The following is a 27,196-nucleotide window of genomic DNA, read 5'->3' on the forward strand; positions in this document are numbered from 1 at the left end:
AATTTTAGTACTGTTTCCACCGCACAAATCATAGCATAATATGGAAGTTCAAACATGCTCATAATACTCACAACTGTCATGCAATAAGTATATCAAAAAAACAAAATCATGCTTCTAAAGTCCATTAATTAACTTTGTAAATCTAATCTAGGCTGCCTGGCACGAAGGCACCGGTAATAGTACCACTTACCTCGCGTCACGAGTCCAAGAGCAATTCAAGAAATCAATCACCAACGACGAATTGAATTAATGTTCCTAACACAGAAACACAACTTTCAACCTCAACCCCAAACTCAAAATTTAAAACTTAGGCAAAACTCCAAAATGTACACAACCTAATCCATAATCCCCCATAAAACTTATTGATGCGTGGAAAATGGAGTAAATAAATATGCGTTTATCGTTCATTCTCCATGCGTCGCTGGTTATGTGCTGGACTAAGGGATATGCAATATGCGTCTAAAAATCTATGCAATGACCATGCGTTCTTGCCATAAGTTTTCTTGCTCTCTTACCAAGTATAATGAGATCGCAAGTTTCTCGGGTGATCCGAGGTCGAACTCAGGGACTTCTAGCTAAATGTTATGAAGTAATGTGTTGCGGCAAAGAATAAAAGAATATTGAAGTTTAAGGGCTATGCGCTACTCCTACTCCTAACTGAACGGATTAAGCAATGGAAGTATGACTATGAGAGTTAGAGACGCGACAACTATTAACGCATAATAAGGTGTATAGAAAAATAGATAAAATGGTGGAGGGGATGACTTCACCGTATCAATAAGCTTGATCGCAAGGGTAACCCTAGCCAACACAAGTTATGCGATTATGCTATACACAATTGACTAAGACGCATGCGATGCATATGCGATAGTGTCGATAGGACTTATGTCTAAGTCTCTATTCTTGCTTACGCGCTCCCACACATAAACAAGGTGACCGCATACCACCGTATCTTACTTCTGGATGCATGTGATCGCATGCTTTCATATCCTATCTATAGGGTGCATGTGATGACATGTAGAAATACATGTCATCTTAGGCCTTTTACTTAGAATTATGAGGGCTGTTAAGAAGAATATGTGGAAATTATGTTAAGAATTCATAAGAAATTGAGTTTGCGGCGTCAAACATTAAGAATCTCAGCTAATTCATTATTATGCATTCAATTGTCTATTTTTGTAGCTAACGCAGGAAGTGGACGCAAACGCGGAAACTGGACTATCGCATAGATGACTGCATACGGAGAAACTCTCCATCGCAAAGGCAAACGCGTTCGATCAACGCATGGTTCTTGCGGTAATAAGCCGCATGCTTCCATCGCATGGGAGTTGAGCTCGTCAAGCGATTGCGGTCATCGTGTAGAGTTCCGGTCTTAAGCGAATGCGGTCACTGCATGATTGCGGCTACACGATAACACATACTAATGGGATCAACGTAAGGTTGGTGGAATGAACGCATCAACGCATATCTCGGGAAAATCAAAAGCTGATGTTGACATTTCACCTACCACGCCGTTAACAGCAGAGATTCAAAAAGGACTAAACGCGCCAAATGTCAGAATCAGAGCAGTCTATTAATGCTGTCAGCGATCCAGGCTCTATATAAAGAAGTCGATGAGCAGAATTTCAACTCATCTAAGGTTTTTGCCTAAGGTTCGCCTAGGGCGGATCCTTGTAATCCAGACAAATGAGTGAGAAGAAGCTTGAGAGTTCTTCACCTTCTTCATCCATTCCGAGTGACGACCAGAGCCTTCGACTGGAGCTAGATCTCGGGAGAGTTAGCTCCACCGCACATCCATGGCACCACCGACAGCCTTTACGCACATCCGCTGGAAGCAAGTCTTTGCTTTCAGCTGGTCATTTCATTTTCTCTTCTTTTCTTATATTGTATTTTATTACATTTTGTGATTAAGGAATTAATACATTGTATGTTCAATACATTTCTGTGTTTCCTTCGACTCCATTTCCATCTTCTTTACTTAGCATATTTAACTTTCATTGCATCACTTAGTGAGATTGCGAGAGTATCGCATACTTAGTCGTGTAGATTAGGGATATGAAGCATGTAGCAAACCATCGAGAGGTGTGCGTTGCGTGAGTGTGTGAGAAAACCTTATTTTCTTAGTGTGAAGCTGTAGCAACGCTTGTCTATAGGCGAACGCTATACTCGTCTATGAGTAAAGTCAGTAACAACCAACTGCCGGGAAGGGTAAGTGGTTGGTCGCATTAAGAAATGTAAGTCATTGTTCACTAGAGATAGGAATAATCTTATGTCAGCAAAGTTCATGCGGTTACCTTGTCTATGAGCGCATCATTCATCATTTAGACATGCTTGAGAGAGTAGTCTAAAACCCAAATCTAAGACTCGAGAGAGCGGATTGGAATGCATAGGCAAGAATGGGGAACTTAAAGATAAGCTTTGTTTGCTTTCACACAGCTTATGCACCCTACGGATAGGATATTGCATGCGTCCAGGAAGTAGGATATGGTGGTTGTATGCGGTCATCTCGACACTTATGTATACCCACTGCATACGTCCTAGATTTAGGCTTTTAGTGTGTGTAGCATGATCGCATGGCTTGCGTTGACTAAGGTTGTCCTTGTAGTCACTTTTAAGGGTTGCAATGAATCATCTCCGCATTTTATCTATTTTCCCATTCTTTTATTTCATGTCATGAGTTTCTTGTATCTACCTCTCTTTCATATTCTCATCGCGTTATCTGTTAGCTAGAAGTAGAAGTAGTATTAGCTTAGCAACCCCTCCATCATTCTTTTATTTAATCGCCACATGCACATTACCGCATTCATTTAGATATAAGTCCCTGAGTTCGACCTCAGATCACCCGAGAAACTTACGTTCGCGTTATACTTGGCGTGAGCGTAAGAAAACTTGTGACAGAATGGATGGTCATCGCATACATTTGTTAATGCATAGTCATTCCAACGCATGACCATCAATACATGACAATCAACGCATACTTCAAGAACATGCATCGCATATTGCGTCCACGGAATTTTAGTTGTTGAGTAATTGACATCTAATTTTTCGTCATTGGCATGCGCTGTGTAATAGCAAACAAAACTCATTCCTAAGCCTCTATTTTTGCTTATGCAATCCAATCTGACTCTCCCAAGCCTAGATTTAATTTTTTGGACTACTCTCCTTAGTATGCCTAAATGATGAATTATGCACTCATAAGACAAGGTAATCTCATAGGCATGGTTGACATAAGTTTATTCCTATCCCTAGGAACACTGCTTACTTCGCTTAGTGCGTTCCACTACTTACCCTTTCGAGCAGTTAGTCGCCGCTGATCAACTCATAGACAAGCGTTGCTACAGCCTCACACTAAGCAAATAGGATTTTCTTACAACATTCGCGTAACGTATACCTCTCGGTGGTTTGCTACATGCTTCATATGTCTATGTCGCATGATTAAGTATGCGATACTCTAGTAATCTTACTTAGTCATTGCAATGAAAATAAAGGATGATAAAGCAGAGGTAAATAGAGATGGAATCGAAGGAAATAGAGAAATGCATTGATCACAAAATGTATTGATGTCTTAAGCCACAGTGTAATACACTACAGAGATAGAAGAGAGATAGAGGGCCAGATGGGCAATGTCTTGCTTCCATCAGATATGTGTCAAGGTTGTCGGTGGTGCCATGGATGGGCAGTGGAGTAGTCTCTCTTGAGATCTATCTCCGATGAAGCTCCGGTCGTCACTCAGAATGGTTGGAGGAATGAAGAACTCTCAGAGAATGTCTTCTCATACTTTCATCTGGATCACAAGGATCTGCCCTAAGACAGAAGCTTGGATGATTTCAAGTTGTGCTCCAAGGCTTTTATTTATAGAGCTCGATTGCCGACAGCATTAATGGTCCTGCTCTGAATTTCTGCTGCTAACGGCGTGATGAACCTGCTCTGATTCTCTACTGCTAACGGCGTGGTAGGTGAAATATCAACATCATCTTTTGATACTCCCAAGGTATGTGTTCATGCTTGGTTTCCAAAGTATCATCACATTCCACCATCTTGCGTTCATCCCTCTATTATGGTTATTACTCTGTAGCCGCAACCTCTATGGACGCATGTGCTTAATAGCCGCAACATCCATACATCGACCGTATGCGATCGCCTCTGCGATGGTGAGATTCACCGCATGAAATCAATTCCTGTGTTAGCTACAAAAATAGACATTTGGACGCAAAATAACATATAATAGTGGGTTAGCCGAGATTTTCAATGTTGATCGACGCAAGCTCACTTTTCTCATAAATTCTTAGTATAATCACCGCATATTCTACTTATCAGCCATCATAATTCTAAATAAAAGGCCTATAATAACGTACATTTCTGCCCATCATCACCTACCCAAATTCATGCTTAAGGTACTGGACAACTAGCTTAAGTACTTAAAATCCTAGACCTAGAAGCCGGAACGTCAAGCCTAATGTTAGTTTGAAATCGAGAATTAATGGACATTAGAGACATCCCAACAATAAATCCAATAAGCACAAAAAAAATCTCACCTAAAAATCCAAGAAACGGCAGTTGGTCGAAAAACGCGGACCAAAACTGGTGGCTCAAAAACCCAGACCGACGTGGACAAACGAAAACAGAGAAGAGATGGTTGACGGTAGCGTGTCGGGCCAAGTCACTCAGATCTGAGTAAGGAATGTGTGGCAAGGTTGGGGACCACGACGACGTGCGACAGCAACACTTGATGAGCCGATGACCTACGACAAAGCCATGGACTCTGACAGCAACGTTCGACAGCAATGCATCTAGAAGAAATTGACCGACGGCGTGCGGCTAGCGAGCTCCCAGAGGACGAAGACTCCAGCTTGAGGGTGAGTAGCGGCGATGAGGGTTTCCTTCGGGGGAGGACTTCACTTTTCTTTTCTTTTTCTTTTTTTGTTCTCCCTACTTATGCCAATATATAATATTTAACCCTCTTTCCTTTTTCCTTTTAAATTCCAAATCTCACACCCCTTTTCCAAAATATTTTAAATCTTCCAACAAAACAAATTGAATTAACTTCATATAATTAAATCTCCATTTGTAAGCCCAAAAATTAAACCCAAAATTCCAAATAATTAAATTGTATTTTAACTTAACTAAATACTTAAACCTCAAATTCTGATTTATCCAAGTAGTTCAACATAAATTAAAGCTTAATTACAAAATAAATTGGGGTGTTACATTCTACCCCTTTAAGAAACTTTCGTCCTCGAAAGTCCTAATCCTGAAAAAGCTCGGGATAATGCGCCCTCACGTCATCTTCACGCTCCCATGTTGCTTCCTTGATCTAATGATTCCGCCAAAGGACCTTCACCAAAGCTATCTCCTTGTTGCGTAAAACTTTCACTTCCCTGGCCAGGATTTGAATAGGCTTCTCTTCGTAACTCAGGTTTGCATTCAAATGCAAAGGCTCATAATCCATAACATGAGATGAACCTGCTACATACATCCCCAACATGGAAACATGAAAAATATTGTGAACTACCGAAAGAGATGGTGGCAAGGCCAGTTGGTAAGCCACAGGACCAATCCACTCTAGGATCTCAAATGGCTCGATGAACCGAGGGTTCAGCTTACCCTTCGCCAAATCTCAACACCCCCTTTATAGGTGCCACTTTCAAAAATTCTTTATCACCTACCTCCAACTTCAGATCTCTACACCTAACATCAACGTAACTTTTCTGCCTATTTTGAGCCGTTAACAATAGGGCCCTAATCTTTTATATCGCCTCGTTCATGGTTTGTACTAGCTCAGGTCCTAGCAACTTTCGTTCACCAACCTCATCCAGCATACGGATGACCTACAATTCTTCCTATAAAGGGCCTCAAATGACGACATGCCAATGGTTGCCTGATAATTATTATTATAAGCAAACTCTAGGGGTGGAATCGGTTCGATTCGGTTCGGTTTGACGGCCAAACCGAACTGAATCGAACCGCTTTTGTTTATACATGAAACCGAACCGGTTCAATTCGATTCAGTTCGATTTCAAGAATTTGTTTGAGTTTTTTTCGACGAAGAAGAAGAAGAAGAATCGGCCTGGTCAATGAAGAAGAACCAGACGGTCTGGTCGAGTCGTCGACAAAGAAGAACCAGACGAAAGAAGAACTCTAGTACAAATCTGATTTCGTAAGGCAGTTTGGTAATGAAGACGAACGGCGGCGGTCGACGAAAAAAAAATCGGCGACAGAAATCCTAGTTGGTATAGATCTGATTGGCGAAGGGGAAGGCGATTGCGAAATGGAAATGCGAAATCGATAGCGTAAGCCGTGAGGAGTGTGGAGGGCGGCGCTCGAGTGCTGAAGATGAAGTGAGTTTAAATTAGGTTATTTATGTATTATTAAATAAATATTAATATTTACTATTTATATTATTTTATATTAATGAACGCGTTCGTTGGTAGAAATCGGTTTTCAAGCTTTGAACTGAATCGAACAGTTTAAATTCGGTTTCAACAGCCCAACGAACCACATCGAACTGAAACATTCGGTTTTGCAATTCGGTTCGGTTCGAGTAGTTTTTTTGTCCATCCCTAGCAAACTCTATCAAATGTCGTTGAGAGTCCCAACTCCCTGAAAACTCTAACACACAAACACGTAACAGATCCTCCAGTGTCTGGTTTAAACGCTCTGTCTGACCATCAGTTTATAGGTGAAAAGCCGTACTGAAATCCAAACGAGTACCCAACGCTGCCTGAAGGCTCTTCCAAAAGCTGGAGGTAAATCGAGGATCCCTATCAAACACGATGGAAACTGGCACCCCGTGCTACCTCACCACTTTTTTTATATACAACCGTGACCACCTATTCACTGAATATGTGGGCTTTCCTAGAATAAAATGTGCTATCTTGGTGAATCTGTCCACTATAATCCAAATTATTGCAAAACCCATCGTGGTTCACGACAACCCCACAATGAAGTCCATTGAGACATTCTCCCACTTTCATTCTGGTACGCTAAAAGGTTACAACAAGCCTGCTGGTTTTTATCTTTGGACCTTCACCTGCTGACAAACTAAGCACTTACTGACAAACTCTGCTATCTTCATTTTCATGTCATTCTACCAGTAACAACATTTTAGGCTTTGGTACATTTTGGTACTGTCAGGATGTATAGAAAAGGAGAGTTATAAGCTTTCAACAACAAATCATTCTTGAGGTCACCATTCGCTGGTACGCATAAGCGTCTTCGAAAAGTAAGACCATCATCTACAGACTTGGATAACTCATCACTCTACCCTGACTTCACCTGTTGCACTATTTCTACCAGGTAAGGATCACTCCGTTGAGCATCAATGATAAGGATCACTCCCTTGAGCATCAATGATTCTTTGTCTCAAACTCGGTTGTACAGATAACTGTGCCAACTACACGGAGACCTCCCCTACCACCAGTGCTATCTCGACCAGCTCTAGGTTCGTACATAACCGAGTCTGTCTGGTGATAAGGGCTGCTGAATGGGCTACCTTCCTACTTAGAGCATCCCCACTACATTTGCCTTCCCTGGGTGGTACAAAATCTTGCAATCATAGTTCTTCACTAACTCTAACCACCTACGCTGCCTCGTGTTTAACTTTTTATGAGTGAAAAAGTATTTTAAACTCTTGTGGTCGGTGAAAATCTGTATCTTTTCGCCATACAAGTAGTGCCTTCATATTTTTAAAGCAAAAACCACGCCTGCCAATTCCAAATCACGTGTAGGATAGTTTCGTTCATGGCTCTTTAACTGACGAGAGGCATAAGCAACTACCTTACCTTATTGCATCAATACGCACCCCAAACCTCTCTTAGAGGCGTCACTATAAATAACAAAACCACCTGTTCCATCCGGTATGGTGAGAACTGAGGCAGTAACCAACCTTTGCTTGAGATCTTGGAAACTATCCTCACAAGCCTTACTCCAAATAAAGGAAGCTCCTTTTCAGGTCAACTGGGTCAGAGGGGTGGCTATGCGGGAAAAGTCCTTCACAAAACGACGATAGTAGCCCCCAACCCTAAGAAACTACACACCTTTCCGATTGTGGTTCGACGAGGCCAACTCGTGACTGCTTCAATCTTTGCGGGGTCAAAAGATACACCTTCCTTGGACACCACATGCCCTAGAAAGGACACATGCCTTAACCAAAACTCACACTTGGAAAACTTAGCATATAAATTTTGTGCCCTCAAGGTCTCTAGAACCTTTCGTAAGTGCTCCTCGTGTTTCGTTTTTGTCTTGGAATAAACCAAAATGTCATCTATGAAGACTACCACAAAGGTGTCAATAAATTCCTTAAACACTCTATTCATCAGGTCCATGAATACTGCAGGAGCATCCGTCAACCATAATCTTTTCCTTTGCCAACATAATTTCCCCAGACAGAGTGGATATCGATAACACATAACGCAAGGGCTCTAATTCTAACATGGCATGCTTAACAAATATTGATTATATAAATGAATGGGATGAACCAGAATCAAACAATACCCACGCAAAGTGTCCCAAGATTGGGAGCGTACCTGTCACAACAATCCCTGCTTTCTCAGCCTCCTGCCGAGTGGTTGAGTAAACACGACCTTGTTGTTGCTAAGGTCTATTCGAACTCCTCTGTTCATGGCCTACAGACTCGTTCCCGTAATCGTACATGTTTCTATTAAGGCATCTATCCATCAAGTGCCCCTCTTGTTTGCAATGGAAACAGACCCCGATGCTGAAGGAAATCGAACACGAGGATTTCCATGAGCAGCAGAAAGATCATTCCAAATTACAATCGTATATGAACTTTACAATTACAATCTCAAATAGAAACATAAGATTATGAAAAATACATAAATTATAGCATGCTATTCAAATAATCAAGGACAAAAGTAACACACTTTTGCATACTCATCACAAAGCTCATTGATCACGAACGCTCGATCACAGCAACACAGCAACACACGAATGCTCATCCAACATGACCGCTACACAGCACGAACACCGCGCATTCGAATTAAGTGATCGTCAAAGTCACGAACACAACGAACGGTTTCCACATAACCTCAACAATGTCAAGTTGAGTATGACACCACCAAGAAGATTACCTTGATATTCTCGGTGTGAGAATCTAGTGGGTGGGCTCTGTGTGGACTTGGTTTGAGGCAGGAAACTGGAGGAAACACAATCGTGTAAACGATCGAGCAAGTGGGAGATGGAAGAACCTATCAATAGGTCGATGCCCAATCGTTTAGGAAAAACTAAGCGATCATTTACTAACACTCCACAATCGTTTAGCTAACTCTAAGCTGTCGCTTAGTAAATCTCATTTACTTGACAACTCCCCGTGAGATATTTTCGAGAGAGGAAATCTCAAATCATCATCTTTGCAAATCTTACTAAAATTAGGAAAACATTTTTCCTTTTATCTCATGGTTACCATGAAACCACCAATAACCTCCCATTTAATTGGTTATTAGAGAAAAAAAAGATAATTATCCAATAATTAATATTATTATAAATATAAATGATAACCAACTTATCATACTATATTTATTACCTATAGTTTTAACATTTCATCTCATGAAACATACAAACCATAGCTCTTTGTCTATTTTATGGCACTTAATGTAAATCTCATTTACATTAATCCTCCACTTGATGTATCTCATACACCATACCGATGATATCATATATAATCGAATTACCTCTTGTCAATTTGAACATTTCAAATCAACACCAAGAATTAATCCTCAACTTGAATCCATTTAGCTACCAAGGGGACCTTATGAACCTGTAGCTCGAAGCTCCAACGGCACGTGAATAATTGACTAAACTCTTTAGTCACGAGATCCACCATTCGTTAACTGTCAGGCACTCCACTAAAGATCAACAGCTGAAATTGGACTGCTTAAGTGTGTAAAGAAACTATTTTGACTTTAACTCAAGATTTCAAATCGTTTGACCCGAGGTATCCCTTAACATGAAATAAATAAATAAATAATAATAATAGAAAAAAAAACATGAGAAGACATAAAAGTTCAAATGTGAAAGCGTTTCTAGTTCCTTTGGCACTGTCACTAATTCTTCTTGTCAGTCACCCGAGTATCCTTGCCCTTACCTGAAAAATATATAAAGATAAAGATTGAGTATAAAATACTCAGTAAGTGATCCCATTACCGGGATCAGGCTATGCATCCACAAGCAGAGAATGTTGGGCCCGTGGCTCAAACAACTACAACTGTTTCAAATAATGAAAAGAAACTAAAGGACGTACTGTCTTGCCTTGACTCGCATGTCTAGTGGCTTGATGGCACATCGTCAAACATGGAAAAAGAAACATGAACATGAACCTGTCGATTCACGCATGTCTAGCGACCCGAAAGTACACTGTCAAACATGGAAAAAGAAACACGAACGTGAACCTGTCGATTCACGCATGTTTAGCGGTCCGAAGGCACACTGTCAAACATGGAAAAGTAACATGAACGTGAACCTGTCGATTCACGCATGTCTAGCTGCCTGAAGGCTCACCGTTAAACATGAAACTAGACTCATCAGTTTTCTGAAATAAAACATGCATCAAGGTGAGACGGTAAACTGCCCTATTAATCTAATCATGCATCACATACATAATTTCAGTACTGTTTCCGCCGCACAGATCATAACATAACATGGAAGTTCAAACATGCTCATAATACTCATAACTGTCATGCAACAAGTATATCACAAAGACAAAATCATGCTTCTAAAGTCCATTAATTAACTTTGTAAATCTAATCTAGGCCACCTGGCACAAAGGCACCGGTAATAGTACCACTTACCTCGTGTCATAAGTCCAAGAGCAGTACAAGAAATCAATCACGAACGATGACTTGAATTAGCGTTCCTAACACAGAAACACAACCTTCAACCTCGACCCCAAAACTCAAATTTTAAAACTTTTAGGCACAACTCCAAAGTGTACACAACCTAATCCATAATCCCCCATAAAACTTACCCAAATTCACGCTTAAGGTACTGGACAACTTGCTTAAGTACCCAAAATCCTAGACTTAGAAGCCAAAACGTCAAGGCTAATGTTAGTTCGAAATCGAGAATTAATGGACATTAGAGACATCCCAACAATAAATCCAACAAAAAAAAAATCTCACTAAAAATCCAAGAAACGACGGTCGGTCGAAAAACGTGGACCAAAACTGGCGGCTCGAAAACTCAGACCGACGCGGATGAATGGAAACGAGAAGAGATGGCTAATGGTGGCGCGTCGGGCCAAGTCACTCAAATCCGAGCAAGGAACGCGCGGCGAAGCTGAGGACCCTGACGGCGTGCGACAACAACACTCGACGAGGTAATGACCAACGACAAAGTCGAGGACTTCGACGGGTGGTGGAGTTGAGGACTCCGACAGCAACGCGTCTAGAAGAAATGGACTGACAATGTGCGACTAGCGAGCTCTCAGGGGACGACGACTCCGACTTGAGTGGCAGCCAGGGTTTCCTTCGGGGGAGGGCTTCACTTTTCTTTTCTTTTTCTTTTTTTTTCTCCCTACTTATGCCAATATATAATATTTAACCCTTTTTCCTTTTCCCTTTTAAATTCCAAATCCCACATCCCTTTTTCAAAATATTTTAAATCTTCCAACAAAACAAATTGAATTAATTCCATAAATAATCAAATCTCCATTTGCAAGCCCAAAGTCCAAAATTTCAAATAATTAAATTGTATTTTAACTTAGTCAAATACTTAAATCTCAAATTCTGATTTATCCAAATAGTTCAACATAAATTAAAGTTTAATTACACGATAAATTAAAACTTAATTACAAAATATGTATTTATACTTTATAAAGGTCGTGAGCTAATCTTCTAGGTATATTGAACCTATAATGGAAAAAAGAATCAATAAATAAATAAAAAGAGGGAAAAAAAAAAAAAGAGAACTTGCTATGAAAAAGCTCGCTTTATTCTCCTCCCCACGGTTCAAATCAAAGTCCGGTTTATAACCTCTGTAAAAAAGAAAAAGGAAATCCCGTAGTATAATCTCATTGGTCCGTGACCTTCATGCGGGTGATTATATCAATGTGTACATGACAGCTCTAGCGATAAGATGAACAAACCGCATTGTATTATTTGCGCCTTGCTTCCGAGCTCCGACCCCTTCCAAGCGAAGGCGATCTCTTATTCGAATTAGGGTTTCAGATTATTGAGGTTCTCTTAGGGTTCCTCGTAATAATGGGAGGGGGGAACGGGCAGAAATCGAAGATGGCTCGCGAGAAGAACATGGAGAAGCTGAAAGCTTCTAAGGGCGAGTTTTCTCTCTCTAATTCTTCGCCTTTATTTGTCGACAGTTCTTTATTTTTTTGTTGGATTACTTTTCTTTGATCTCTGAGTGGATTTCTACCTAATCAAATTGACGGCCATGTTAGGGTGAAATTGTTCTAATTGTTTATCCTTCCAACAATAAGAATGTTTAATATTGTTTTGGGATTCGTGGGGGAGGGGGCGTAGCTGCCGAGTTGATTATTTTCGTTCGTTTGTCGATTCAGATTTTTAAGATTTTCTTTGTTCTATTATCAGGAAGTCAGCTCGAAGCAAACAAGAAAGCAATGTCTATTCAGGTATGTTGTCTTGACGATGTTTGATGCTAATTTATATGAAGATAGCTGAATTAGTTACCATATTGATTTCAATTTATTTGTCCATGTTCATCTTTGTTGTGTTTATGAGAATTGTTTCTTCTTTCTACCGCTTGTGCTTTAGATTCTAGTTTATGCTGTACATTTTGATGTTTTAGAATTGGTTCTTTTCTTTTTTTTTTTTTTTTTCTTTTTTAGCCACATTTCAATATATTGAATTTCACATTCAATAGATAAGTTTTTTTAATTTGATAGTATGGGCACCTTACATACGAATAGAATGCTGGTGTTCAATTTCTAAGTAAATCTTTCAGTTCTCTTCAGGAACTTACCAGTAGTATTATGGACTATGGAGTTCATATCTGTATCGTTAAGTTAGGAAGACCTTGCGGATGACCATAGCCTGCAGTTACTAGTTAAAAGTCTTGATGTTGGACTTTGAATTACACTCTCAATATGAGTTTTTTTCGATTAGATAGTATGGGCACCTTACATGCAAATGGAATGCTGGTGTCCAATTACTCAGTAAATCTTTCAGTCTTCTTCAGGAACTTACTGTAAGTTTTACGAACTATGGAGTTCATATCTGTATCCTTAAGTAAGTTAGGAAGGCCTTGCTGATGGCCATAGCCTGCAGTTAGTGTGATGGTTTGGGAGCATCTAGAACTTTATTAAGTTTAAAGTCTTGACGTCGTACGTATTTGGGGTGATGACTTGCTTCAAATGCTCAGGCTGCGATAGTGAAATAACTTGTGGTGCCACCGTAATTCATATGTCCTGATTTTAGAAATAACGTTTTGTTCTGCGTCTTTTGTCATGCTTGATTCCACATCTATTCTAGGATGCTCGTGGGTGTCTTTTTTACATGCTTGTCAATTGGTGAATTTCCTAATGAAACAGGTTGTTTGAGTTTCAAGTTTTGCTTACATTAGATTCCATTGATATGTTTTAAGCATTTTCTATGAAACTGAATGCAGTGCAAGGTATGCATGCAAACCTTTATCTGCACCACAACAGAGGTCAAATGCAGGGAACATGCCGAGGCAAAGCACCCAAAATCTGATGTCTATACTTGTTTCCCACATCTTAAAAAATGAAAGAATAAACAAGAAACAGTGTCAAGGCACGCACTGGTAGGCAACCTCCTTGCTTTATTGTTTAGCTCTGAATCTTCGCCTTTTCAACTCTGTAGAAGGATGCATGATTTCTGGACATGAACTGTGTTTGCACGCTAGTTGGTGTGTTTATTTATGGTCTGGCTCCTTGTGTATCACAAAATTAGCTTTGGATTAATATATTAGTGGTATATTTTCCATGGTCTTATTTAATTGGCGTATTATAACTAATTGTTCGGTGGTTTGCTCGACATTCTTTTAGCGAATTTACATGTTAGTTCTAGTATCTTATTTGCAAAGATTGCATTTTACAAACTTACTGAGATTATTTTTTACATGGTCAATATGGTAGTATATATCCTTTCGTTGCGGTAAACAAAATTTGTTTTCTTATTTAACATCTCTTAAAATTCATGAATCTATCAAATATGAACGATAAAAAATACCTACTAGACATACTTACTAGAAGAAAGGTGAGATCAATTACACACTTCATTAAACACATTTCAAAGTTATTAGAACTCTTGGAAGTTTAGACTTGCAATTTGGCCAATATAATGGTCTTGAAATGACAAATTATGAAAAATTTGGCAGTAGTTTAAGAGTATTGAAAGCAGCAGCATACATGATTTAGAATATGCACGTAACATATTGTTTCTCCAGAACAAGAATACGCTGGTAGAGAGCTATCATCCATTATCAAAACAAGAAAAGTGACTTCAAAAATAATATCGAAGTGCCTTTTAGCTTCAGTTTCTTAAACTATATGATACAGGGCAGCTCATATTTTTGTAGTAACGCTAACACTTAAAACATCCCAATGCCAAGCGATATCGCACTTCCCGCATAATGTAGATACTACTGTGTTCGCATGCTGCTATTTTCAGCAGTCCTCACTTGGGAGAAATATGGATATGCCTGCAACATATACGGGCAAACTATTAACATCACTGAATATGCTAGGTAATTATTCAAATGTCGAGCCTTGAGTCTAAAAGCCTGGTGAATTATTTATGTAATGAAGTTTGTTTTTGTTTTTGTTTTTTTTTTAATAATAAAAAGTTGAATTAAAGCTGGGGAAATCTCCGGAAACAGATCAGCAAATTACATTTTACTCTAGTTTGGAATGAAACAACACAATATTAGAAATCCAAAGAAAAATGCAATTCCTGTAAACAATACAAGAAACATCGGGAGTTCAAATCGTATGTACGTTGCTTAAAACTAGAAAATGATCCACATCTCTTTCTCTATATATATCCTTCCAAATAAATTTATTTATTTTACTAATAAGTAAAGAAATGGGATTAAAAAGGAATAAGAAGTATTTAATCTCTAATGGCCTGAGTTCATGGAAATAAGAGGCATGAATGAGAAATGATATTCTATTACTAACTTGAGAATGAGAATGCATTACATATTCCCATCCATGGAGTTTTTCATAACCACTCAAATATATGGATTTTATCCATTTCCAATGGCTTTTCTCTTTCTCTTACTTTTATCATTTTATTTGTTTTTCTTCTTTGTTGGCATTGGTTAATTTATTTAATTTTTATAACTATGTTTAAATTAAATTTATAATTGACAAATGTACTTAATTTGATTAATAATAATGCTAATATAATAATTTATTCTATTATGAATTAATATGAAAAACCATAATCTTTTTAAAAAATATGAATAACCATAATTACGTTTGCTTAAATTCCTTTTTATTGATAATATATATTAACATCATAAATTATTTATTAAAATTATTAATTAATCTTTAAAAAATATTAATTAATTAAATAATAATAAAATAAGTTAATTTTTTTCAATTAAACAATCTTGTACACTTATGCTTCTAGATTAATCTATAATCATAGTTATTTTTTAAAAATTAAGAATATTGTTTAATGACTTCAAATCAATTAGTTTATATCAACTTCTTTATATATATAAGACTTATAATTGACATTAAACAAAACTCTTCAATTAACAAAACTACAAAAAAAAATATATTTAAATTAACTATCAATATTTTTTTAATAAAAATTGATAATATAAATGTGCAATAAAAAAATTTAATTGATATATATTAAGTTAGAGAGTGAGCGGATAAATTTAGTTAAATTTTAATGGCTTAAAATTGATTTAATAACTTAACGTAATAAAATAAATTAACAAACTAAAAATAATTGTTGAAATTAACTTTTATTAATTTTATATTTTAGAATTGCATAAAAAAAAGTATAATACAGTCATCTTATTCTCATTTTCATACATAACAAACACAGTCATCTTTGATTCAAGACATCTAATTCTCAGATATCCTATTCTTAGGCATTGTTTATTCTCAAACATCTACAAAAACTTAATCCAAGCCGCTCGTAAGGGGCAATGGGACAAGAAGCTAGTTATTATAGTCTTAGGATATTATAGTTGGATTATAATAATTTGTATTTGGGATGTTGATTATTTTAGTTCGGATTAATAGCATATGTTTAAGGTGTAAACTATTTCCTTCTCAAACTAAAATAGTTTACCGTTTTCGTCCAAATAACTCTTACTCGCCTAAATCCAATGCATCAAAGATTTTCAAGCAAGCTATAGATAGCAGGAAAATATAATCAACAAGCTCTTAATTAGCAAAATTGATGGGGAAAAAACTATTCTAAGACGATAATATTTAGCCATTGCTATAATAAATACTATTTTGTATTTCCCAATTAGCTACAGTCAATACTATTTCAAAAACTCCTATTTGCTATAGTATTTACTGTTTTATATTCATCATTCTTTTTATTCGTTGCTATAGTGTTTACTATTTCCTTCTCAAACTAAAATAGTTTATACCTCAAACACATACTATCATAACCAAAACTAAAATAATCTACATTCAAAACACAAATTATTATAATCTAACTATAATAACTTAGAACTACAACAATCAATTTTTTGCCCCAAACGACACCTAACTAACTTTTAAAATTTATACTTTTATATAACAGAGTCCATAAAATATAATATTTGATTAATGAATATTAAAATAAATATAATGTTTCGTACAAGTTTTCATTGTTGGGCTTGAGAAGAAGCAGCAGGACGTACTCAAATTATTATTATTCAACTCTATATTAAAGTTTTATCACGTTCATTGGCCGCAAAAAGGCAACTAAAAACGACAGGGAACCGATAAATGACAAATTCAATGCATTCACCCAAAAGACACCATATAAAACTACCTTCTTCCATGTCTATCTCTCTCCTAAAAACAACCAAAAATGCCGTAAGAAAAATATAAAATGAAATTTAGGTGTCACCGACAATCACCAATCTTTGGATATGGTAAACGGTCGATTCTAATGAATAATTTCTTTATTATTATCGTTTTTTTAAAGAGTAACTTCTTTTTTTGTTTTTCTTTTTTAGCATACTTAAAATAGATGAAATCTTTAATAAAGACAACGACCTTCCAATTATCTCTGTAAAAATCTTTATAATTTTGTTTTTGATTTCATCCTAAAAGGTCTCATGCCATTAGCCTATTAAAGATAATTGTTCTTCCTTATAAACCCACGATCGTCCATTTATTTAACCGACATAGAATTTTGATCATATTCTCATCCAATAATCTCAGACTCCGAAATTGATAAATGATAGTTCATGAACTACGAAAAAATTCTGACTTTTTACTTCAAATCTTTATTTCTATTCATTAGTTAATTTCCCTTCAAGAAAAAGAAGTACCAACCAAACACAGTAAAATTTATAAACTTGTTGCTCTACACAATCCAAATAGACATGCTACACTACAAAAATTTAAGATTTTAAAATATTAAACCATATGAAGGGACTGCTTTAAACAATATATAAATTTTGTTTTATGTTTTTAGATTCACTAACTCAATATTTGACAAATTTGTTTTAATACTATTTTTTAATTTATGTGATTCAAATAGTGAAAACTTGAAAACAACATTTTTATATTTTGAGTCTATTTAGATTTTGAACTTTAAAAATTTCAAATGTAGAATTACTTTAGGAAAGACAAATAAGTTTAATTTTATAAATATAATATTTTATGTTATCAATCCTTTTCATTTTTTAAATTAAAATATGAATAATATAAACTATAAATCGTACTATAATTATAAGATGATGAGTATGCAAAATTCATAACATAAATCAGGTTCATAAAATAATTCAATATAATTGAGATTTAAGGTAATATTTAGTTGATAATTATAATAGTTTTTGGTGAACAGTTATTTAAGTTGGAATCCAATTTCAAAATATACAATAAAATATGTATTTAAAAAATATGAAAAGCAATTATGTTTTTCGCTGAATATCTTATTTTCATATTTTTGTTTTTCCATCACTAACTAAATGCACCGTTAGGTATGTACTCGCATAATTTTGAAAATTCAAATTTTCATCTCATAGTTTTTACATTGAAAATACTTTACCACTGATATGAACCTAGTTTAATTGGCACGTTTGAATTGTCACCTCATGTATGGTTGTTGAATAATAATAATAATAAGAAGAAGAAGCCTTGTCCTCCGGGAAAAAAAAGAACTCTTCATTTGGTTTGGTCCAACGAATGATCCAAATGGAAGGTAGAGTGGTCCATGTTTATTTGCCTAAATATTTAAATCTAAAATTATATCTGAATGTTTTTCAATTAGTTAAATGATTTTTTTTTTTTTTTTAAAAAGAAGGTTAAATAATTCAAAATACCATGAGCTTTATAGTAAATTAATTCATTTCACTTATGTCCTTAAGGCTTTCAGGGCTCTTAATTACCTTTATCGGTGGTTCCAAAAATTATTTTTTTTTTTTTTTTTTTTTTTTTTTTTTAAATATCAAGATAGAAGTTGACATGATGACTAATGTGTATTAAAAGATTGACATGATATTATTTGCAATATCATTTACATAAAATTACTTGGTGGTTGAAGAAAATTATGTTAATGATTTTAATGATATCTTTTAAGATAAAATAAGTGATAACAATGATTTGATCTTCTATATAATTTTTTTAAAAATAATATATTTATCACACCACAGGCAATCGTAACAAAATTTTCATGAGTCAGATCAAGCACTACTATAAAATCTACATTATTTGACATTTGTAATTTTTAATTACTTGACATTTATGTAGAAAAAAACGTCAAGTAATGATCTTTTAAGAAAGAAAATGTCAAGTAAAAGGGTTAGAAAAGTAGAGATTGACGAAATATTTGGATATTTTCACGCGAACCATTACTTGACACGTTTTTCGTGTCAAGTAATATAAAGCCTTTCTTGATACGTTTTTCGTGTAAGTATAAGAAACTCTTACTTGACATATTTTTCATGTCAAGTAAAATATAAAAAGCAATATTTTTTTAATCTTTATTATTTATTTCCCTCTCTCCCCATTTTCATTTCCCTTTCAAATTTGGTTTTCCTTCTACCAAAATTATCAAATAAAATATAAAAAATAATTAACTTATTATTTCAAATAAATAAAAACAATTATCAAATTAGAAAATCCCTTTATTCTCTCTCTCACGCTGCAACCCCCTCCCCCCTCCTGATAACTCTCTCTCCCTCTAACCGTCTATTGCCACCGATTTCAACCATCACTTCAACGAAACGATCCTCCTCTGTACCGATTTCGTCTCCTTCTCGTAACCCATCCCTCCTCTGTGCCGCACCTCCAAGGAACGACCGACTGCGAGCACCGTTAGAGCTTCCATGTGCACCCATCGCTGCCGATCTCTCCATTTCCGTCTGATCTTTCTCTTTCAGATCACTCGTTGTATGGTTTTGTCTTACCGTCGCCCAATCTCAGACCTGCCGTCGGCATCATTGCTTTCCAGAATCGGCATTTTGGGTAAGTTTTTGGTGTCTTGTATGGGTTTTCTTGGCGAATCTTAAATACCTACCAGATTTGAGCCAGATGCCATCGGATCCACGCCAGATGCCCACCCGTCAACCACCGTACAAGACCCACCGGTTATTCCTCCACCGAATTCGCACCAGTCACCTAGCCTAGCCTCGCACCAAATCTGGTCAGTCCTCGCGTTGAATTCGGTCAGTTCTCCACCAACAACTATCAGTCCTCCACCGAATTCGTCGTACAGCCACGCTGCCTCTAAGAGCTTCTTATAGTTTTATAAGTGTTCTTGTTCCTCTTTTATTTTTCTTTTCAGATAAGTTAGTCGAGGCTTGAATGAAGCATTGATTTGAGCAAACACTTCGAGTAAGTGTTTTGGATGTATTGAAATGAATTTGTGATTTGGGTTATAATGTAGCATCTTCTATAATGATTTGCTTGTTTGAATGTTTGATGATGAGATTGATTTTGAAGTGTTGGAAGGAGTTGAGTTGCTGTCTAATAGGTTTGAGACCGATATTGGCAAGGTTTTGGTAAGTTTGGAGCTTAGTGTTAATAGTTCATTGTTACCCGTTGAAGTATTGGTTTAATAATTGAGTTATTTTCAATTTTTGATGTTCAATTCAAAGATTTCAAGGGACTGGAGCCACTTTCTAAAAAGTTAATGATGTTTGAACGTTTTGATAGGTATTAAAGCCTTGAAACTCTTTTGGTTACATAGTTGCTGAAATTTGGATATTGTAACTATTATTATTGAACTTTTCGTAGGTTGGATTGCTTTGTTGTAGTTTTGAAGCGACATTCAAATCAAGCCACACTTTGGGTAATCTATTTGAAGTTAATCGATTATTTTGGTGAATGAAAATTTGAAGACTTGGGCTTCCAATATTATGTAGTTTTGAATGAAATTTTGTAGATAAGATTGGATTACTTTGTTGTAGGTTTGAACGACATTTTGTAGATAAGATTGAGCTTCCAATATTCTCTATTTTTTATTGCTTGTAGATGAGATAAGTTGTGAAAGTTGGGCGAAAGGTATCTGCATTCTTCTATTTTAAATTTTAGCATATGCTTGATTTGTTGATAATCTTCTTCCTCTTTATTATATTTTCTCAAATCTCTCCCATCTTCCTTTGTTTTGTAGTGAAAGGTAATTGTTCCTCTTGAGACTGGATATGGTCAAAAGAGAATGAATGAAATCCCAATAAATCCTTAACTTTAGGTTGTAGATATTTTTTAAGTCTCGAGTATGATATTTTTCCATTGCATAAAGTAAGCAAATCATGTACATTTTTCCTTGTGCGTGACTTTTTGTCATTGTTATATCTTAACACTTATTTTTATATTTTTAAATTTGATGTTATCGCTCTTTATTCTATTTTTTCGGTTGACTTGCTTAAATATAGCTTGCCTGACCCTTAGGTCTCGATCTTTAGACTTCAAAACTCAAAGTATAGATTAAATAATGTGCTTTGTTGAGCAATTACTTTTAAACAATTGCTCACTTTTGTGTTTGTTGAAAGTTGAGTTTTATATACAAAAGCAATAGTTGAGATTTTATTTCGTGTATGTAATTTGTGAAAGAGAAATATTGTTGTAATTTGTGAGGAGTGTTCATATGAAAGGTCATAGTTGAACATATGAAATTTTTAGTGAATATATTGAGTTGATAGATCTTAAATGTATAATTTTTATTTAGTTGATGTAATTGTATTGTTAGAATACAAGGCAGAAAATGAGAATATTAATTAAGACATTTAATTTGAAAAAAAAAAAAAGACATATACTTAACAAATAACAAACATCAAGAGTTATTATATATGATATGTAATCAAGACATACCACCAATGTCAAGTGTATTATATTTCTTGACACGAAAATTGTATCAAGAAATATTTGTCTTGACGTTTTTTCGGAGTCAAGTTATCATACTATACTTGACAGCCGAATATTCGATGCTTTTATAAGCGTCAGGTATACCTTTTACTTAACCTTAGAAAAACATCAAGTAATCTAATTTTTGTAGTAGTGACTTAACATGAACGATATATTTGATTTTCTATATAATTATAAATAATATTAGATGATACACCTTCTAAAGTTTTATACCGCTATATCAATTTCATCTTTTTATTAAAAAAATAAAAAAAAAAAGATATATATTTTTGTTGGAATCATTTCTAAGCCTAAGAACTTTGAACAAATATTTGAAAGAGTAAAAACAGATACATAGTTGAACCTACCTCAAAGTTATAAATATTTTGTATAATTTACCTATTTAAAGTGTGAGGTATCGTATAATTTACCTCAGACCACTCTTGTTACTCTTGTTAATAGTATAAATATTTTGATTTTCACCATATTTACTCTTGAGCTATTAATCTCGATGTCTTATTACCATAGTTTAAATTTTCAATTGAAATCTCGAAAATCAGTAGGAGAAAAATTTTGGTCGAAAATTTTCAAAAATTCTATCTTAAACTTGAATTTATGTGAGTTATCTGATCCTCTCATTTTCTCCCAAACTCTATCTACTTCGAGAATTTTTTTTTCTTTTCCATTATATTGTGTTATGTTTAATGTCATGGTTTTATATCTTTCTTATATTCAATGTTATAATTTTTATATTCTTATTATTTTATATTATGTTAAGTTTAATATTATGATTTTTCATTTTTGTATCCACACTATTTTATGATAAATCATTTATAATTATTTTATATCCAAATATTTCACATTCTTTAACTTTTAAATAATTTTCAGTATTTGATACTATTTTATAATTATTTTTCTATTTCTTTTTTAAATTTGTGTTCTCGTATCAACATTTAAACAAATATTTTACAACATACATCTAAATATTGTCTTATTTGAAATGATAATTTAAAATGGTTGTATTTAATTCAGTCTCAATCAAAGTTTCATTAAGTAATTATATAAATTTTCATAAAGTTTCCAAACATTTCCATCGATATCGATATGTACATAAAATCGGGATTTTGATATTTAGAACCTTACTTATTTTACTCATCTAGACTAACAGAGTGGATATCACACTATATTAAAGGGGACAATAAGGGGAGAATTTTTCTTTTTCCTTTTTGTCCTAACAATTAGTTACATTTCCTATTTTATCCCAATTATTTTCTTCGGTTAAAACCTTTTATGAATCAAATTCTTTCATCAAAGCATCCTTTTGCAGAGAGATTTCATCTCTTCTGACAACCACCCTAACCTTTTTTTTATTATTAGTATTATTATTTAAGTATTTTCAAAATTTTATTTTTGTTAGTTGTTCATAAGTATCAATTTCTAAATTATTAGAGATTGAAATGAGACCAAAGTGCACAAAACTCTAAAATTTATGTCAGCATTGATAGGACGGAATGAAAATTCCAAAATGAAAAATTAAAGTCGAATTTAAAAACGATAATTTCAAGTTAATTTTTTGATCTATTTTATTCAATACGTTTTGGTGAAAATGTTAATGGTAGTGGAATTTTTTCTTTGTTTAACGAATTTTTGTAACTTATGTTTTATAGGTGTTGAGATGGCAACGGATCTACGACATTGTTAATGTTTTAGAAAATGTTGAACAATGAACTGATTATTGTTGTTTTTGTTTTATGCATATTTTTGTATTTTTAGTTTAGCAGTTTTCATTTGATTTTTTTGGGAATAGTTTTCATTTGATTTTTTTTTTTTTTTTTTTTTGGTAGAAAGACAACGAATCAATATAATTGGATATGATTTTCTGACATTTCCTAGGCATAACTATAAGGTATCTGCATCGATTTGTTAAGATTCATGTTTCGTTATTTTTTTTAATATATTCCAATATGTAAAAAGGCCTATAAGGGAAAATTTTAATTTTGTATATTTGTCCTTTTATTTTTAGTAAATTTCTATGTTACCATTTGCCGACAAAATAAGTTTCCTCAAGTGTAGGTGTCTATCCAAAGGACAATAGATGTGACTTTTCTAAATTTCAGTTCACAAAATATATTTATATATTTCAAAATTAAAGTTTTATGTCGATTAGGTGTAAATGGTGCTAGTGGAAGGCAGCTCTTCAAGTGGATCTATTTGATGAGCATCAATTAATTCAAATGATGTCAATGAGATGTGAATATTTTGAGGGTTGTGGTTATACATCTAACAAATGCTTCCTTTCACGTTGATTAGAAATGCTTATATAAAAGAAAAAAAATGAAAGTGTTTGATCATGTTCTTAGATAAAAGAAATTTCATATAATTAAAATTTAGAAAAGAAGCACAAGATCTTTTTAAGAGACAAGTTTAAAAGTAAATAAAGTAAGATTTATATATTAAAAAATTCTGAAGACTTAAATTATAAACACATGTAATTAAGAATCTTTAATTTTTACTAAAATTTGAATAAAGAATTCAAAACATTTGAAAAAAAGTTGAGATTATTGGATATTCCAAAGAAATGATGAGTTTTCAAATTAAAACTTTATTTTTATTGCATTGGTCTTTTTTTAATTTAATTATAATAATCTTAATCTTTCAAATTATAATGTATTAATTTTTTTTCATAAATTTTATGGAGAATGAAACAAACTTCAAATAAAAGTTAAACATCTTTTAGCTGTTGGAAATTAAAACTATAAGATTTTACAGGATTACATAGAAGAATATTTATCATACTATTTAATTATTACTTTTTCATAAAATTCTCTTTTGAGTCATTCTCTTCAAATAATGGCAACTATTCAAATAATTGCTAATTAAAAAAAAAAAATGGTTAGTATGGTACCATATAAAACGATTTGTTTTGAAAAAAAGCAATAATATGAAAATGTGAAAAATAAAAATGGTTCCATTTTCTAACACTTAAAAGTTTATGGTAATTAAAAAAAATAATGATTTATTTATTACATGCTATTCATTATATTTTAGTTTTTTTAATAAAGACTACGAGATTTCATTTGCATGTGCACGCATTTCTCAACTAATTTCATAAAATCAATTATATGTTGGTCAACTTATATATTTAGTTGATCTCTAAACTTTCAAAATTATATATTTTTTTAATAAAAATCTCTAAACTTTCAAATTTGTATTTAACATGTACTAAAATAAGTTTGTATTTAAATAAACTATTAAACTTTAAAAAGTAACTAATAAGTTTTTCAAAACTTCAATTGTGTCTAATAGATTCAAAATATTTAAAATCTAAAAAATGAATTGAAATATTATACATAAAATTAAGTTGGATGTTTAAGACCCAAACTTTTAATTTAGTTTTTGGTAAGTCTGAGAGTTTTAAAAAGACTAATCAAATATGAAGTTAAAATTAAACCAGACATAAAATTGAGAGTTAATACATATAAAATACTTTTCTAAATTTAGGAATCAAATAGATACAAATTCAATCATCTATTATTTATTTATACTTAATAAAGGTGGTGAGCTAATCTTCTACGTATGAACCTATAATGGAAAAAAGAATCAATAAATAAATAAATAAAAAGAGAGAAAAAAAAAGAGAACTTGTGATAAAAAAAGCTTTATTCTCCTCTCCACGGTTCAAATCAAAGTCCGGTTTATAACCTCTGTAAAAAAGAAAAAGGAAATCCCGTAGTATAAACTCATTGGTTTGTGACCTTTATGCCGGTGATTATATCAAAGTGTACATGACAGCTCTAGTTGTAAGATGAACAAACCGCATTGTATTATTTTATTTGCGCTTTGCTTCCGAGCTCCGACCCCTTCCAAGCGAAGGCGATCTCTTATTCGAATTAGGGTTTCAGATTATTGAGGTTCTCTCAGGGTTCCTCGTAATAATGGGAGGGGGGAACGGGCAGAAATCGAAGATGGCTCGCGAGAAGAACATGGAGAAGCTGAAAGCTTCTAAGGGCGAGTTTTCTCTCTCTAATTCTTCGCCTTTATTTGTCGACAGTTCTTTATTTTTTTTGTTGGATTACTTTTCTTTGATCTCTGAGTGGATTTCTAGCTAATCAAATTGACGGCCATGTTAGGGTGAAATTGTTCTAATTGTTTATCCCCCCAACAATAAGAATGTTTAATATTGTTTTGGGATTCGTGGGGGAGGGGGCGTAGCTGCCGAGTTGATTATTTTCGTTCGTTTGTCGATTCAGATTTTTAAGATTTTCTTTGTTCTATTATCAGGAAGTCAGCTCGAAGCAAACAAGAAAGCAATGTCTATTCAGGTATGTTGTCTTGACGATGTTTGATGCTAATTTATATGAAGATAGCTGAATTATTACTATATTGGTTTCAATTATTTGTCCATGTCCATCTTTGTTGTGTTTATGAGAATTGTTTCTCCTTTCTACCGCTTTGCTTTAGATTCTAGTTTATGCGGTACATTTTGATGTTTTAGAATTGGTTCTTTCTTTTGTTCTTTTTTAGCCACAATTCAATATATTGAATTTCACATTCAATAGATAAGTTTTTTGAATTAGATAATATGGGCACCTTACATACAATAGAATTCTGGTGTCCAATTTCTAAGAAATCTTTCAGTTCTCTTCAGGAACTTACCATTAGTTTTAAACGGGCTATGGAGTTCATATCTGTATCCTTATCTAAGTTAGGAAGGCCTTGCTGAGGCCATAGTCTGCAGTTAGTGTGATGGTTTTGGGAGCATCTAGAACTTTATCAAGTTTAAAGTCTTGATGTCGTATGTATTTGGGGTCTTGCTTTCAAATGCTCGGGGTGCGATAGTGAAAATACTTTTGGTGCCACCGTAATTCATATGTCCTGATTTTTAGAAATAACGTTTTGTTCTGCGTCTTTTGTCATGCTTGATTTCCACATCATTCTAGATGCATTTGGGTGTCTTGTTTACATGCTTGTCAATTGGGTGAATTTCCTAATGAAACAGGTTGTTTGAGTTTCAAGTTTTGCTTACATTAGATTCCATTGATATGTTTTAAGCATTTTCTATGAAACTGAATGCAGTGCAAGGTATGCATGCAAACCTTTATCTGCACCACAACAGAGGTCAAATGCAGGGAACATGCTGAGGCAAAGCACCCAAAATCTGATGTCTATACTTGTTTCCCACATCTTAAAAAATGAAAGAACAAACAAGAAACAGTGTCAAGGCACGCTCTGGTAGCCAACCTCCTTGCTTTATTGTTTAGCTCTGAATCTTCGCCTTTTCAACTCTGTAGAAGGATGCATGATTTCTGGACATGAACTGTGTTTGCACGCTAGTTGGTGTGTTTATTTATGGTCTGGCTTCTCGTGTATCACAAAATTAGCTTTGGATTAATATATTAGTGGTATTATAACTAATTGTTCGGTGGTTTGCTCCACATTCTTTTGGCGAATTTACATGTTAGTTCTAGTATCTTATTTGCAAAGATTGCATTTTACGAACTTACTGAGATTATTTTTCACATGGTGAATATGGTAGTATATACTCTATTCATTGCGGTAAACAAAATTTGCTTTCATTTAATATCTCTTAAAATTCATGAATCTGTCAAATAAGAACGATGAAAAATCCCTACTAGACATATAATCGAAAGGTGAGATCAATTACACACTTCACTAAACACATTTCAAAGTTATTAGAACTCCTGGAAG

General features: G+C 34.3%; 2 protein-coding genes and 1 long non-coding RNA gene across 7 annotated transcripts; all 3 read left to right on the forward strand.

Annotated features, from left to right (window-relative positions):
* Positions 1–12,105: 12,105 nt before the first annotated feature.
* LOC120074565 (uncharacterized protein At2g23090) lies at positions 12,106–13,947 on the forward strand. The gene is made up of 3 exons (XM_039027723.1): positions 12,106–12,288; positions 12,561–12,601; positions 13,597–13,947. Exons 1-3 carry the CDS (start codon positions 12,216–12,218, stop codon positions 13,714–13,716), a joined length of 234 nt encoding a protein of 77 aa, XP_038883651.1. The 5' UTR covers positions 12,106–12,215; the 3' UTR covers positions 13,717–13,947.
* Positions 13,948–19,243: 5,296 nt separating this feature from the next.
* Positions 19,244–20,971, forward strand: LOC120073999. 5 transcript variants are annotated; one of them, XR_005480863.1, is made up of 5 exons: positions 19,244–19,978; positions 20,074–20,145; positions 20,242–20,299; positions 20,381–20,647; positions 20,757–20,971. It is a non-coding gene; the product is annotated as an uncharacterized LOC120073999 (long non-coding RNA). The 5 variants fall into 5 exon arrangements; XR_005480862.1 differs by lacking the exon at positions 20,757–20,971 and having other exon boundaries at positions 19,248–19,978; positions 20,381–20,435; positions 20,554–20,699; XR_005480859.1 differs by lacking the exon at positions 20,757–20,971 and having other exon boundaries at positions 19,249–19,978; positions 20,381–20,699.
* Positions 20,972–25,311: 4,340 nt separating this feature from the next.
* On the forward strand, positions 25,312–26,937 carry LOC120073325 (uncharacterized protein At2g23090). The gene is made up of 3 exons (XM_039026097.1): positions 25,312–25,495; positions 25,769–25,809; positions 26,564–26,937. Exons 1-3 carry the CDS (start codon positions 25,423–25,425, stop codon positions 26,681–26,683), a joined length of 234 nt encoding a protein of 77 aa, XP_038882025.1. The 5' UTR covers positions 25,312–25,422; the 3' UTR covers positions 26,684–26,937.
* Positions 26,938–27,196: the final 259 nt, after the last annotated feature.

Source organism: Benincasa hispida, chromosome 3 (genome assembly GCF_009727055.1).
Source record: "Benincasa hispida cultivar B227 chromosome 3, ASM972705v1, whole genome shotgun sequence".
Lineage (NCBI taxonomy): Eukaryota > Viridiplantae > Streptophyta > Magnoliopsida > Cucurbitales > Cucurbitaceae > Benincasa > Benincasa hispida.